Source organism: Phoxinus phoxinus (genome assembly GCF_949152265.1).
Source record: "Phoxinus phoxinus genome assembly, chromosome: 22".
NCBI lineage: Eukaryota > Metazoa > Chordata > Actinopteri > Cypriniformes > Leuciscidae > Phoxinus > Phoxinus phoxinus.
The window spans coordinates 18,832,297-18,844,389 of NC_136897.1; the positions used below are offsets into that span (position 1 = coordinate 18,832,297).

General features: G+C 39.6%; 1 protein-coding gene across 2 annotated transcripts in view; it reads right to left on the reverse strand.

Moving 5' to 3' along the window:
- The window catches only part of skib (v-ski avian sarcoma viral oncogene homolog b), a 32,609-nt gene that overhangs the window by 3,810 nt on the left and 16,706 nt on the right, over window positions 1–12,093 (reverse strand). The window contains exons 2-3 of one of the 2 annotated variants that reach the window (XM_079597441.1): window positions 675–788; window positions 76–179 (exon numbers count right to left, since the gene is read on the reverse strand). In XM_079597441.1, coding sequence (XP_079453567.1) covers window positions 76–179; window positions 675–788 — 218 coding nt within the window. The remainder of the gene's footprint in view (window positions 1–75; window positions 180–674; window positions 789–12,093) is intronic. The other variant, XM_079597442.1, reaches the window with a different exon arrangement.

Consider the following 12,093-nt stretch of genomic DNA (forward strand, 5'->3'; position numbering starts at 1 on the left):
TCGATGCAGTGGAGATGAGGAATTAACTACTTATGGTTATCATGGTATAATCACAGAATGTTTACATGTGCGCACCTCTCATACTTCTGGCTAGGTGTCTCTCGCTCAGCAGAGGGAACTCTGGGAGACCAGGGCCTGAAGGCTGAAGGTCTCTGCTTAAACTGGAGCTGCTTAAGATCCTACACAGAGAAAAATAAGACCGTTTAATGCAAGAAGGATGCAAGAAGTATCATATTATCAGCTATTGGCCAATATAGACAATTCATCAGTATTGATTTAATTGTTTAGTTTTTTTGTTTTTGCATTTGTTTTTCATTTATTTAGACAAAATAGTAAAGAATTGTAATATAAGCATCCCTAACTTCAACATCTATGATGCCTAGATAAAATAGCCAAAATAATAAATGCTTATAATTTTGAAGAGTAACTTTCCATTTAATTCATAATCTGGAGGTCTATGCTGCAATGGGTTGGTTCAACTATACTCAGACGGAGTGTGAAAATGAAAACAAGTGTGAAAATTTACCAAACAAAACAACTAAATGAAATAAATATATGAAATTGATAATTAAAAGATATAATAGCTTTGAAACCACAAAATATGAATCACTGCATTTATCTATCATTATGCAGATAATGTATTCCCTAAAGGAAACAAACCAATACAAATCTACCTTATTAGCAGATGCAGCCAGAGACTGTAGCCAATCAGCTTGCTTCTCTTTATCCATTGATGGGGATCTTGAGCGGTCATGTTTGGACTTTTTGGAGGGAATGGGACTGTACGCCTGTAACAAAAAAACACACACTCTATGAGAAGATAAAAAACACTGTGAAGGCAAGACTCCAGCGCTGAGGTAGAGCTTTGACCATGTAGGTGTCAAACCGACTTACAGCTCTCAGCAAATATCTGAGAGAAATCAGGGTAAATTTAGCATCAGTACAAATAAAAACCAAACACTACAGGCATTCATACAACTAAAAAGGCTTCCTGAAAAAGAGAGTAAGCCCGTAAGAAATCCCTCCCCTTTGCCCTCAGGTTTCAGCATGTCAGATCCAGGATGTGTTTACCTTTGCCGAACCAGTACCTGCCCAGACCTGTCTTTCTGACTCAAGTTCAGGAATTTAAAACACCCCCGTAACCTGAGCATCCTGACAACCAGAGTCAGTGGGAAAGTTAGCGGAGGATAAAGTCATGAAGAGGTGCTGATAGAAAAATGGTTCACAATGAGTAATAAACGTGGTGCATTATGGCTGAAAAGCACCACCTGGGTGAGAATTATGACTGAATAAACGAGGTCAGGAACTAAAGAGTCGTTGACTGTAATGGGACACAAGGGGGAGATGCCGCGCTGGATTTGTCTCACCATAGGGTGCTGACAGGAATCTTGTAGTTAAAAAAAAGGAATCTTGTAGTTCTATTATATTCACTGTGTATTCACACGCTCACTGTGCAGATCTTAAGTAGCGAACTATAATAACAAACCTGTTATCACAAGGCGTGGGAGCACGCGTTATGTGACCATGGCTGTTTGGAGGGTTCTTTCAATGCGGATCTGACTCATGCTATTGATGCTACACACTTGCCTCCACGTCCAGCTTCAGTGACGACTTTACGGTCGGTAATGTGGGCCTTGGAGCCGACACACACACACACACACACACACACACACACACACACACACACACACACACACACACACACACACACACACACACACACACACACACACACACACACACACACACACACACACACACACACACACACACACACACACGCAACGCAAGGAATACACAAAGCACACACTTATTTTCTGAGAGCGCAGAGTAGAATAGCGCGGACCAATTGGTGATCAAGGACTCTTCAGGATGAGTGTAGCGGCTTTGAGAGCAGCCTCTTACCGATTCAATAGACTTTCTGAAATATTTTAATGTGCATAGAACAATAGAGGACGTGTAATCTTCTAATACAGAATTAGTAAAATATACCTTACGAGTGTAAAGAATATTATTTTCTCCACTTATAACATCTACACGGCATAACGTTAGCCTACCACATCTCTCTTTGAAATCCACCTGACAGCTTAAACCGATTCAAATGGTTTTAAATGCGACAAAAATTGCTACAATATTTTAAACAGCAACATGGAAAGGGGAAAATAAAATCACAAAACACTTGGACTTGCTTATTAGCCATTTGAAAAAAGACATTACTGTCAGTAAATTGTTTAAAGCCTTTCCCGAACGGCAAATCGTTTTTCAGTTGTTTCTGATTTGATTCAGGAACTGATAGGCTACTTAATTAAAGGGTTAGTTCACCCAAAAATTCTGTCATTAATTACTCACACTCATGTTCCAAACCCGTAGGACTTTTGTACATCTTCGGAACACAAATGAAGATATTTTTGATGAAATCTGAGAGCTTTCTGTCCCTCCATTGACAGCTACGCAACTACCACTTTGACGCATAAAAAAGTTCATAAAGAGATCGTAAAACTAATCCATATGAATTGAGCGGTTTTAGTCCAAATTTTCTGCAGTGACTCGATCGCTTTATATGATAAACATTTCATTTAGGCTTTTATTCACATATTATTATCACTGATCAGCGAACAAATCTCAACCAAACATGCTTGACGCATAATATAAGAAAAAAACTTGGTTCTTGCGATCAAACGTGCTTCGTAACGCACAAGAATTAACATTCTCGCACATCAAGCAAACATACTTAAAACTTCCATTTACCACAAGTTATTTGTGAGTTAATGAATGTTTACATGTGAATAAAAGCCTAAATTCGGCAAAGTGGTAGTTGCATAGCGGTCTATGGACGGACAGAAAGCTCTCCGATTTCATCAAAAAGATCTAAAGTGGAACATGACTTATGAGGGTAATTAATGACAGAATTTTCATTTTTGGGTGAACTATCCCTTTAAATTAAAGACACATATTTATATCAGTTTTTCTGTGATGAAAGGTGTTCAAATTAAAATAATTTACCAAAAAAATAAAAAAAATAAAAAAAATGATTGGTCATTTTTTAGCATAGTGATATCCAATTATAATGTTGAATATTTTGGAAACTTTTGCAAGTAAATTGTGGTGGGTGACATGCTGAAAATAACCATAATCAAACAATAATTAACAGTTCCTCCCTCCTTCCTCAGTCTGGAGACCTGCCTGCCTTGCGCAAAGGAAAGCACTGTTTTTTTCCCCCTCCAAAAAAATGCGGATGGGTAAAGTCAAAACATGACTCAAGCGTTGAACAACCACTGCAGACCCAACAAAGAGCGTCTGTCTGTGTTTGTTCCTTCCCTGAGGTCTGGAGTTCCAGGAAGACCAGGGCGTCCCAGACATAATAGTCTTTGACTGTGCACCCTCCCAGACACCACAAGGGAGCCGCTGATGCAACGTCCGCTGATCTGAAATGCAGGGCAGCCGTGACATGGCCCTCACTCACCACCACATCAAAAGCGTGGCCTCGTGACACACATGCAGGGCAGACGGTCTCAAACAGCTTGGCAAAACCACACAAAACACATAATGGATGCAGATTAGGACATGTACAACATCTGGACTCAAACCAACAGTCTAATAAACCTTAAAAGAAGCCATCTGGATGTATTATACAATTTTGAAGAAATCTAAATTAGGTTATTGCACAGCACTAGAATTACACTACAGCATGAGTACAGATAAAATATTAATGTAAGATCAAATGTAACATACTGTATATTCTTGTTGAGCAAATGAAAAAAGCACTAACACAGGCTCCATTACTGATGGAGCACATGAGTGAGTGATTGAAAGAGTGAGTGAGTGAGGGCCACATTTCCTCTCTGTAGTTTGCTTTGGCTGATGGCCCTGTGGGAACTCGGAGCGTCTGGTTCCTGAATGTGAGTGGGCGGGTTCGAGGAGCAGGACCACAGAGGAAACACAAAGCAGCAGGAATGTATACTTGAAGGCCAAGTACGGCTTACTCTTAAAGTGGCCATTCAATCCTATGCCCTTTCAACTGCCTATTGTGTAGGATTTCTTTGAAGGCATGTTATAAAGGAGCGCATTACGGCAAACATACATGGATGAAACGTGCATATCTGCGTACACATAACCGATGGTTTTCCAGGAATCAGTTCATTAATCAAATTCAATATTCTTGTTTTGGCGGATAAACAATAAATGGCAGATATTAAAATCATACACTACTTTGTCTAAATAAATAAAAAAATAAGACTAAAAAACAGGCTTGGTTCTTGGAAGCAAAATGGCTGGCAGATATCCTGGGTGGGCATAAAATTTTCATTTTTGGGTGAACTATCCCTTTCAGTATCCAACATCAATACAGATACATTTAAAAAATATATCTCAGCTGATATGGTACCAATATATAATGCACCCCTACCCTAGTTTTTTTCAATGTGTTGATACTGATTTTAAAAGGGTTTGAAAAATTACATTTTTGCAAATGGTCCAAGATGTGCAAACGTCCCAAGCAAATATTGAGTAGAACAGTTTGGAATGCATTGCTCCATCCAAGAGCCATGGGTGCATGTTGTCATAAAACAGATTGGATAACATCTGACCACGTTTGCTTCTGATTTCGGAATGACTAATGAAGCAAATATCAACCTCCACTTGCATTCGTCGTGTCACACCATCCAGCTTGTTCGGGGAGAAGGTGCATGGTCTGAGTCTCTGTTGCCATTACTTGGAAGCCAAACAAGTGGAGTTGCATTCGTCGTGAAACTAAAATAGTCTGCTCTATTGAACTTGCTCGAGCTACTAACATCCTCACAATAATGTGCCATGCTGCCTGAAAGAACTGTAGCGGTGGTGGTGCACAGCAACCAGGCACAACAAGTTTCCTATTACAGCTTTTCTTCCCCCCCCACGGAAATCCTGCATGTAATCCCCAGATCTGTGTGTGCTTCGCCGTGCTCTGCCAAAGTCAAGGGCAAAACTGGTGAAGCACACTTGGGTGGGAGCTTTATTGCTGGAGACTGGTGCCCTAATTAGAGGGGGCTTCTTGAAGACTGTATAGGATAAAAGTGTATAAGAGTATGTGAGAGAGAAAGAAGGTGGCAATGCCAGCTGTCCTCATGCACGTGAGAGTGCTTTGGAGGGTCTCGCAATTTATATTAAGCTCGGTTGTCACCAGGTGTCAGCTGGCAGATCGGTGCCATTTGAAAATGTCCCCCAGCTCTTCCGCTTTCAGTGACAGGAAAAAACCATGCCATCACGTTTCCCTTCAAGTCCATTCTGTTTCAGAAGCCTTTCCAGAAGTTAGATACAGAGCCTTAGGGAAAACCAATCTTGATTGGATTGTGATAATAGCCTTTAAACTGGAGTCTTGCTGCTGTCTGAGCAGAAGAGGGAACAGACTTTTGAGGCAGAGGCGGGGTGTAATGCGTAATCTTGCTCTGAGAGCGATGGAGGAATCCATCTGCTTCAATATGGTGTATTCCAGCAGGCACATAAGGGTATAGTCTCATCGGACTCTTAAGTCCTCCAATAAGTAGTCCACCTCCAGAGACTGCAAATAAAATGCATTTACAAAACTCATACATACAGTTCTACCCAAATTTCTCTTGATATATTCATGAAACGGATTGCAGTTATGTATTTAAATGGATTAAACTGCATGCTGTGGAGAGTAATGCTTACACTGAGGTGGAGACAAAACACCCCACAAGGCACACACACATTCACACAATGTCTTTCTGCTTCTCTTCACATTTAGAACACTATAATGCAGAAAACATGCAAACCAGGAAGCCTAAGGGGGTGACGGGGAAAAAGAAAAACGTCAGTAAATAAACGTCTGTAGAAACTCTAGACACTCACCACTAAAGATTATTACTCAGTGCTGCTAATCTGTCTATCAGTACGTTTGACAAAACATTTAAAACTAGGGATTTTGTACATTCAATTATGGAAATAGACAGAAAATTTTGGATTTTAAAAAATGTACTGTATTTTTTCCAGAAAATAAGTCGCACCTGACTACAAGTTGCAAGTTGCAACATGTCAAAATCGCATTGTTGAGAGAAAAACAAACAAACAGATAAGTGCAAAAATCGTACTCTCTCATTTGGCACAAATCCAAATGTGTGCACTTTTTTTCCATATATTTTGCATGCTTGACGTTAATTGCATTATACCAAGTCCCTTTGGAATATTTTGCAGCATGTTTCAGATGAGAAAAAAGGTCAGTTATAGTCCGGAAAATACAGCAAACAAGAAACAGTACAGAATACAATATAGAATACAAGAATACAAAAATATTATATTGTACAGTCACCTGACTGCTTTGTACATACGGTCAGATTTTCAGTGCTGGTCGTGCCTAAATTCTAATCTGTGTGCTTTAGTTCTAATGCTATTGCGCAGGAGGTTAAGTGCAGAAAGACAATTATAGTCTCACTGAATCACCTCTTTGCCACACCAACACAAGGGGCTCGAAATAAGGAGAGCCGTAATATCACATATCAGGTAGAAGAGCTTGAAGAAGGCCACGAGCCCTGCCTTAACCAACACTAAGTGAACGGGTGATATTCCCGCCCTTTCTATCTGCAGTTTCTAGTTGTCCCTGTGCGCAGAGGGTGGAATGGCTGGCTGGCTTTGGCTCTCGTGCCTGTGTGATTGACTGAGCAGATGGGGCTTTAGTTCCTCCAGTTAGAGTGTGGACTTCTGTTAGCAGCTGTGTCTCACTGAAGAGCCCCTCCTGTCTCCGCTAACAGCTAGCTAAACCTCCTGCCTGATGCAAAGAAATCACAGAAACTGAAGCAAAAGCGTCGAGTGTGGGCACTGTCAGAGCTGGTGCACGTACTGGTGCTAATGCTGCCAACATACAATACAGTTTGGGATCAGTATGATTTTTTAAAGAAATTAATACTTTTATTCAGCAAGGGGACATTAAATTGATCAAAAGTGACAGTAAAAGACATGTATGTTTTAAAAAAAATCCAACTTCAAATATTGCTGTTCTTTTTAACTATTCATCAAATAATCCTTAAAATAAATATTGAACTGTTTTCAACATTGATGATGATAATAATAAATGTTTCTTTAGCACCAAATCTGAAGGATCATGTGACCCTGAAGACTGGAGTAATGATGCTGAAATTTCAGCTTTGCCAAGGAAAAAATTACATTTGAAAACATTAAAATCATTTAAATCTCAATAATATTTCACAATATTATTGTTTTTACTGTATTTTTGACCAAGCTTTGTAAGCATAAGATATATATTTTTTTAAAGAAGAAAATATTTCTTCCCTTTCCCCCTATATCTCCAAGCTGATTTATTGTCATTCTCTACAAACTCCAATAAAGCATAAAATCCTACAACAAATATGCCTTGGAGCTAATTCTGGCAACACAAGTTTGAGTCCAGCCTGCAACACATTCTGTTTCATGTTCCCTTGCCTCTCCCAATTTCCAGTCATGATCTACAGTCTCTATCTAATGAAGCAAAAAGTCATAAAAAAAAAAAGACAAGGACTCAAAATAATGACCAGAAAAGTCTAAGAAATGTTCAAAGGTATACACATCGGAGAAATACTCCCCACATACATGGAATGCAACCAATGCTTGCACTCACTTGTACGTAACGCTCCAGTCAGCGATCAATCAGTCATGACAGTTAAATAGGACAGGACACACAGGATATGCATTTTGTCAGGGAGCTGCTTCGGTATGTCAGACACTGAATATACAATCACTCCCTCCCACAGCAACACCTAACCTCACACACCCAGGCACTTCAGAAAGCTGCCGCTGCTGGAAGAACACGTGAAAGCTCATACTTTGTTGTGTACGGAGGACTGACGGCAATAACTGTGACTCCTACACCAAATAAGGTGTGGTGGTGGGTTTATTTGGGAGGATGATAAGGGAGTGAATGCCAAGGGGAGGTCAGAAGGTGTCAGGGTACGGAGAGGCTGCTCAAGTTGTAAAAGCTCCCGCTGAGAATTGGCAGGGTGAAGTTACGGTCAGTGCTTAGGGTCTCAATGATGTCACAGCACCTTCACTGTGTCTGCCCTGGGACAGGGGAGGGGCAGCGTGGTGGTAATTGACTCAAGTGAGGCTATAAATCCATCTGAAATTTACTGCTTCCAACCACATTTCGGCATTCTCAACCCCTGACGCCATCTAAACGCTGGCGATCGACAACACAGAGGTGTTGTAAAGATGGAGCAGACATCTTCCATGCAACTCCAAGAGCTAGCACAATAATGTGCACCCATCCAGGAGGGAGGCCATCACTTGACCTTTCATAGCATGTCCATTTGAGACTGCGGCTAATCACCGCAAGTAGGCCTACAGTAAATGGAAAACATGGCAGTTTCTGTGAAACGCTCTTAGGGCCCGTGCATTTGCGAGCGAGGCAGAGAGGGGAGTGGGCCCTATAATTAAGGTTTGATACGGCCAAGGCTGGGAATGGATTATTTTAGTTTGTTCTGCTTTTTACAGTCACTTTGAAAGCCCGATGTTCCTCCAGCATTTGTCAAAACAAATACAAGTGCGGCAAACTGGAGGTGGGAGTGCTAATGGATGTCGTGGATTGACAGGAAGCATTAGAAACAACAGGAGAGGAAAAACAGAGAATTGCGTGGTAGAAGGAAAAACCCAAAAAATTAGGGGCGAAAAAGAGCTAACCGCCGAGTGCCCAAAACTCCGTAATTGAGCGTTTTTTTCCAAAGTACAAAACATACAAGGTTAGAATTGGCTATTATTACAGCAACGTGTGAAGAGCTGTCACATCTCTACATGGAAACCCTGCATTTTGGAAAAATCCCTTTTCCATTTTTCCATGAAGTAGTACAGCTTAATAAAGCAGATGATTACATAAAGAGATTAATAGGGAAACAGAGAGGCTCATTCTTCCGTTAAGCAGTAAAGAAGGGCACTCTTTCAGGACAGGAAACCTAATGGTGGAAAAAAGAAATCCTTCAAATAAAAGCTGGGATACTTGTCTGGTTATAGTCCGTTTTTGATTTGAATGTCTGGTCAAAAGATATAGATTTGATTAAGTCTTACACAAAGAAAATTAAGGTTTAAAGGAATAGTTCACCCAAAAATGAAGTAAATTCACATGTACGCATCCCCGTGTCATTCCAAACCCGTATGACTTTCTTCCGAGGAACACACAAAAAAAAATATTTTGAGGAACGTTGGTAACAAAGCCATTTGGTGACCACTGAAAGCATTTCTGAAAATATCTTCTCAAACTTCCCAGAAGAAAGTCATACAGAATGACGTTAATAAATAATTCATTTGTGGGTGAACTTTAACTTTACAAACCTGTCAGAATGAGAAGCATCCCTGCTGAAAACACCAGTTTTGGATTGCATGTTATCTTTGAGATTATGTACCTGGTGGGGACATCAGCATCCTAAACTGGGGACCAGGATCTAAAACACAACCTCAATTGATTTTTTTTTTTTTTTTTTTGCCAACAGGCATTACATTATTCTGCTCCCTTGATGTGCTTTTAACCCTGAAAATTCCTGGAAACTTCTTTTTCCTGGACCATTTTCATTTTACAGCACTCTGAATCTGAAAGGGCCAATGTTTTTCTCCATAGCAACTGCATAACACCTTGAGCTCAGCTCTGACTCAACCAACAGAACACAACAAAATACTGAATTCGCCATCTCCACTCCGGGGTGTTCGCGGACCAGACCCTCTCCCAGCCCTGCGTCTAACATTAGTCTGCCAGTCTTCTGGACACTTGTTAAATGGACCTACACACCTGACATCCATTAAACATGTACTTTTTACTAGCGCTCCACTCGCATAAATCCTGTGAAGTTGTGAAGTAGCTTCATTTGAACCGAGATGTGGCTGGTTTACAGATAATCGGGTGTTTCTGAACTTATGCCAAAATGGCTGACGGTTAGAGTAGCTTACCAGTGAGTCAGCGCCAGCTCAGATCTAACACAAAAGAGAGACAACGAAGATAAAGGCCAGTGTGTTATATAAATGTCTCCTGAGTCTGCTGTGTGTATGTTCCCGATGTGACACTGCTCTGTGCGTTAATTTGTTCAGTCTGATCTGATCAGAGGGATTAGGGCCCGGTGCTCCTGTTCTGAGCCCTGCCTCAAAAGACGGCCTGGGGTTAGCATGTAATCTCCCAGCTTTCCCAGCACCAATCCACACTGACCTATGTGGCCTTTCCACTAACAGCTGAGGGACATGTGTCTGTCTGTGTCCTCTCATATGTTTGTACCGCATTCTATACCTTATAAGACCATACAACGTTCATGATACATGTGCACTGAAATTATGTCCAATAATGGATTGATATCAGGTATTATAAATCTATACAATAGAAACGATACATAAATGAAATTAAGAAACACTAAAATGAGTCATTGTAATGGCTAATTGTGAAAGTGAATTTAGTTATCACAAAATTATAATGTACAGTATGAAAAATGTATATCCATTTTGAGATCTGCCAAATATGACATTTAACAGTGTTATTAAATTAGTGTTTTTAAAAATGTACTTAAAGTGAGCGTTAATCATGGCAAAGTAATCTAAATGTAAAAATACGGGAATGAGAATGTACAATTGAATATCCAATTTCGAACAATAACGATAAATAAATTGATATGGTAGCAATGGTTTGAGTATGTATTGTAAGCAATATATTAAAAATACGCTTTTAAGGTTCCATTTTTTAACATTAGTTAACATCAAATAATAATGAAAAATACTTCTAGTGCATTTATTAATCTTAGTTAATGTTGATTATTTACTAATTACAATACTTACTACTTTACTACATTATTAAAATCAAAAGCTGTATCTGTTACCATTATTTAATGATAACATGAACTAACAATTATTAACAAAGAATAATAAGTAACAAAAATTTTGTTCACTGTTCTTTAATGTTAGTTAATGCATTAACTTACGTTAAGTAACGAGACCTTATTGTAAAGTGGTGTTGACACAAAAATTAAGCTTTCATTATTTAAATCATGAACAAACATGATTGTATGTTTGTTTTATTATATATTGTTTTTTTTTTGTATATGTGTATATGCAAATTCGGGCTACTTATCGTGACAAGGATTCTTAATCTCAGTGAGATTTTCTCCTGGTTAAATAAAGGTGAAAAAATAAAATAAATATAAACATTTAAAAATACTAAATCACAATTATTCAGCATTATTAAATTTGAGCTTTTTTATTGACAGCCCTACTAAATAATTTTTCAGAATATTTTATGAATACCGGTACGTAATTGTAATAATTATTATAAAGATCGTTATGTTGATTCTCTAAGTTTAAATTTGTTAACATTAGCTGTTGAATTAGGAATCCTGAAGTAACAATGAACAATACTTTTAAAAAGCATTTATTAATCCAGGTTAATGTTTAATTTATAATTCATACTAATCGAACTTTATTGCAAAGTGTTAATTCTTAAGTTTGGAAGACTAAATTGTGTGCTGCGTTACTGTATAAGGCCATGGTGAACTGGCAGCCAGTAAACACACGCTCGTATACCCACCCAGCGAGTCTGAGAGAACGAGAGCACAGGCTGAACAGACACTAGTATGGCAGGGAGGGGAGGCTCTGCTCAGGAACTCAATAATAACTTTCAGCAGTCTAGCCAGGAGGCTAGAGGCCCAGACTGCGGCTGTTCAATCCTCCAGCCCTCCCCCCTCCGCAGCTCTGGGCTCCTCCCTCTGCCCTGGCCTGTGTCTGCTCCACAGGACTAATGCATTTTGCAGACAGCCTAGAGACTTAAAGAGACATAAACCACATTTTTCCTCCCTGAATCACTGCTGTTGATGTAACCACTAACTCAGAACAGAGATCATTATTTCCAGCCGTTTATTCAAAATCTCCCGCTCTCGCTCTCTTTCTTATTACTCTTTTCCTCTCTTGGAACCCGGGAGACCTCGACATGACACGGAAAAGTGAGAGAGAGACAGCCTGAAATATGTTAAGAGCCTCTCAATAAATCTCGGGCCAAATGCTCAAACTGCACCACCCTCCGAGTCCGAAACGCTTCTTTGATGTTGCAACTCACCAGCCTGGAGAAGCTCTTGTCAAGTGCAATCAGAG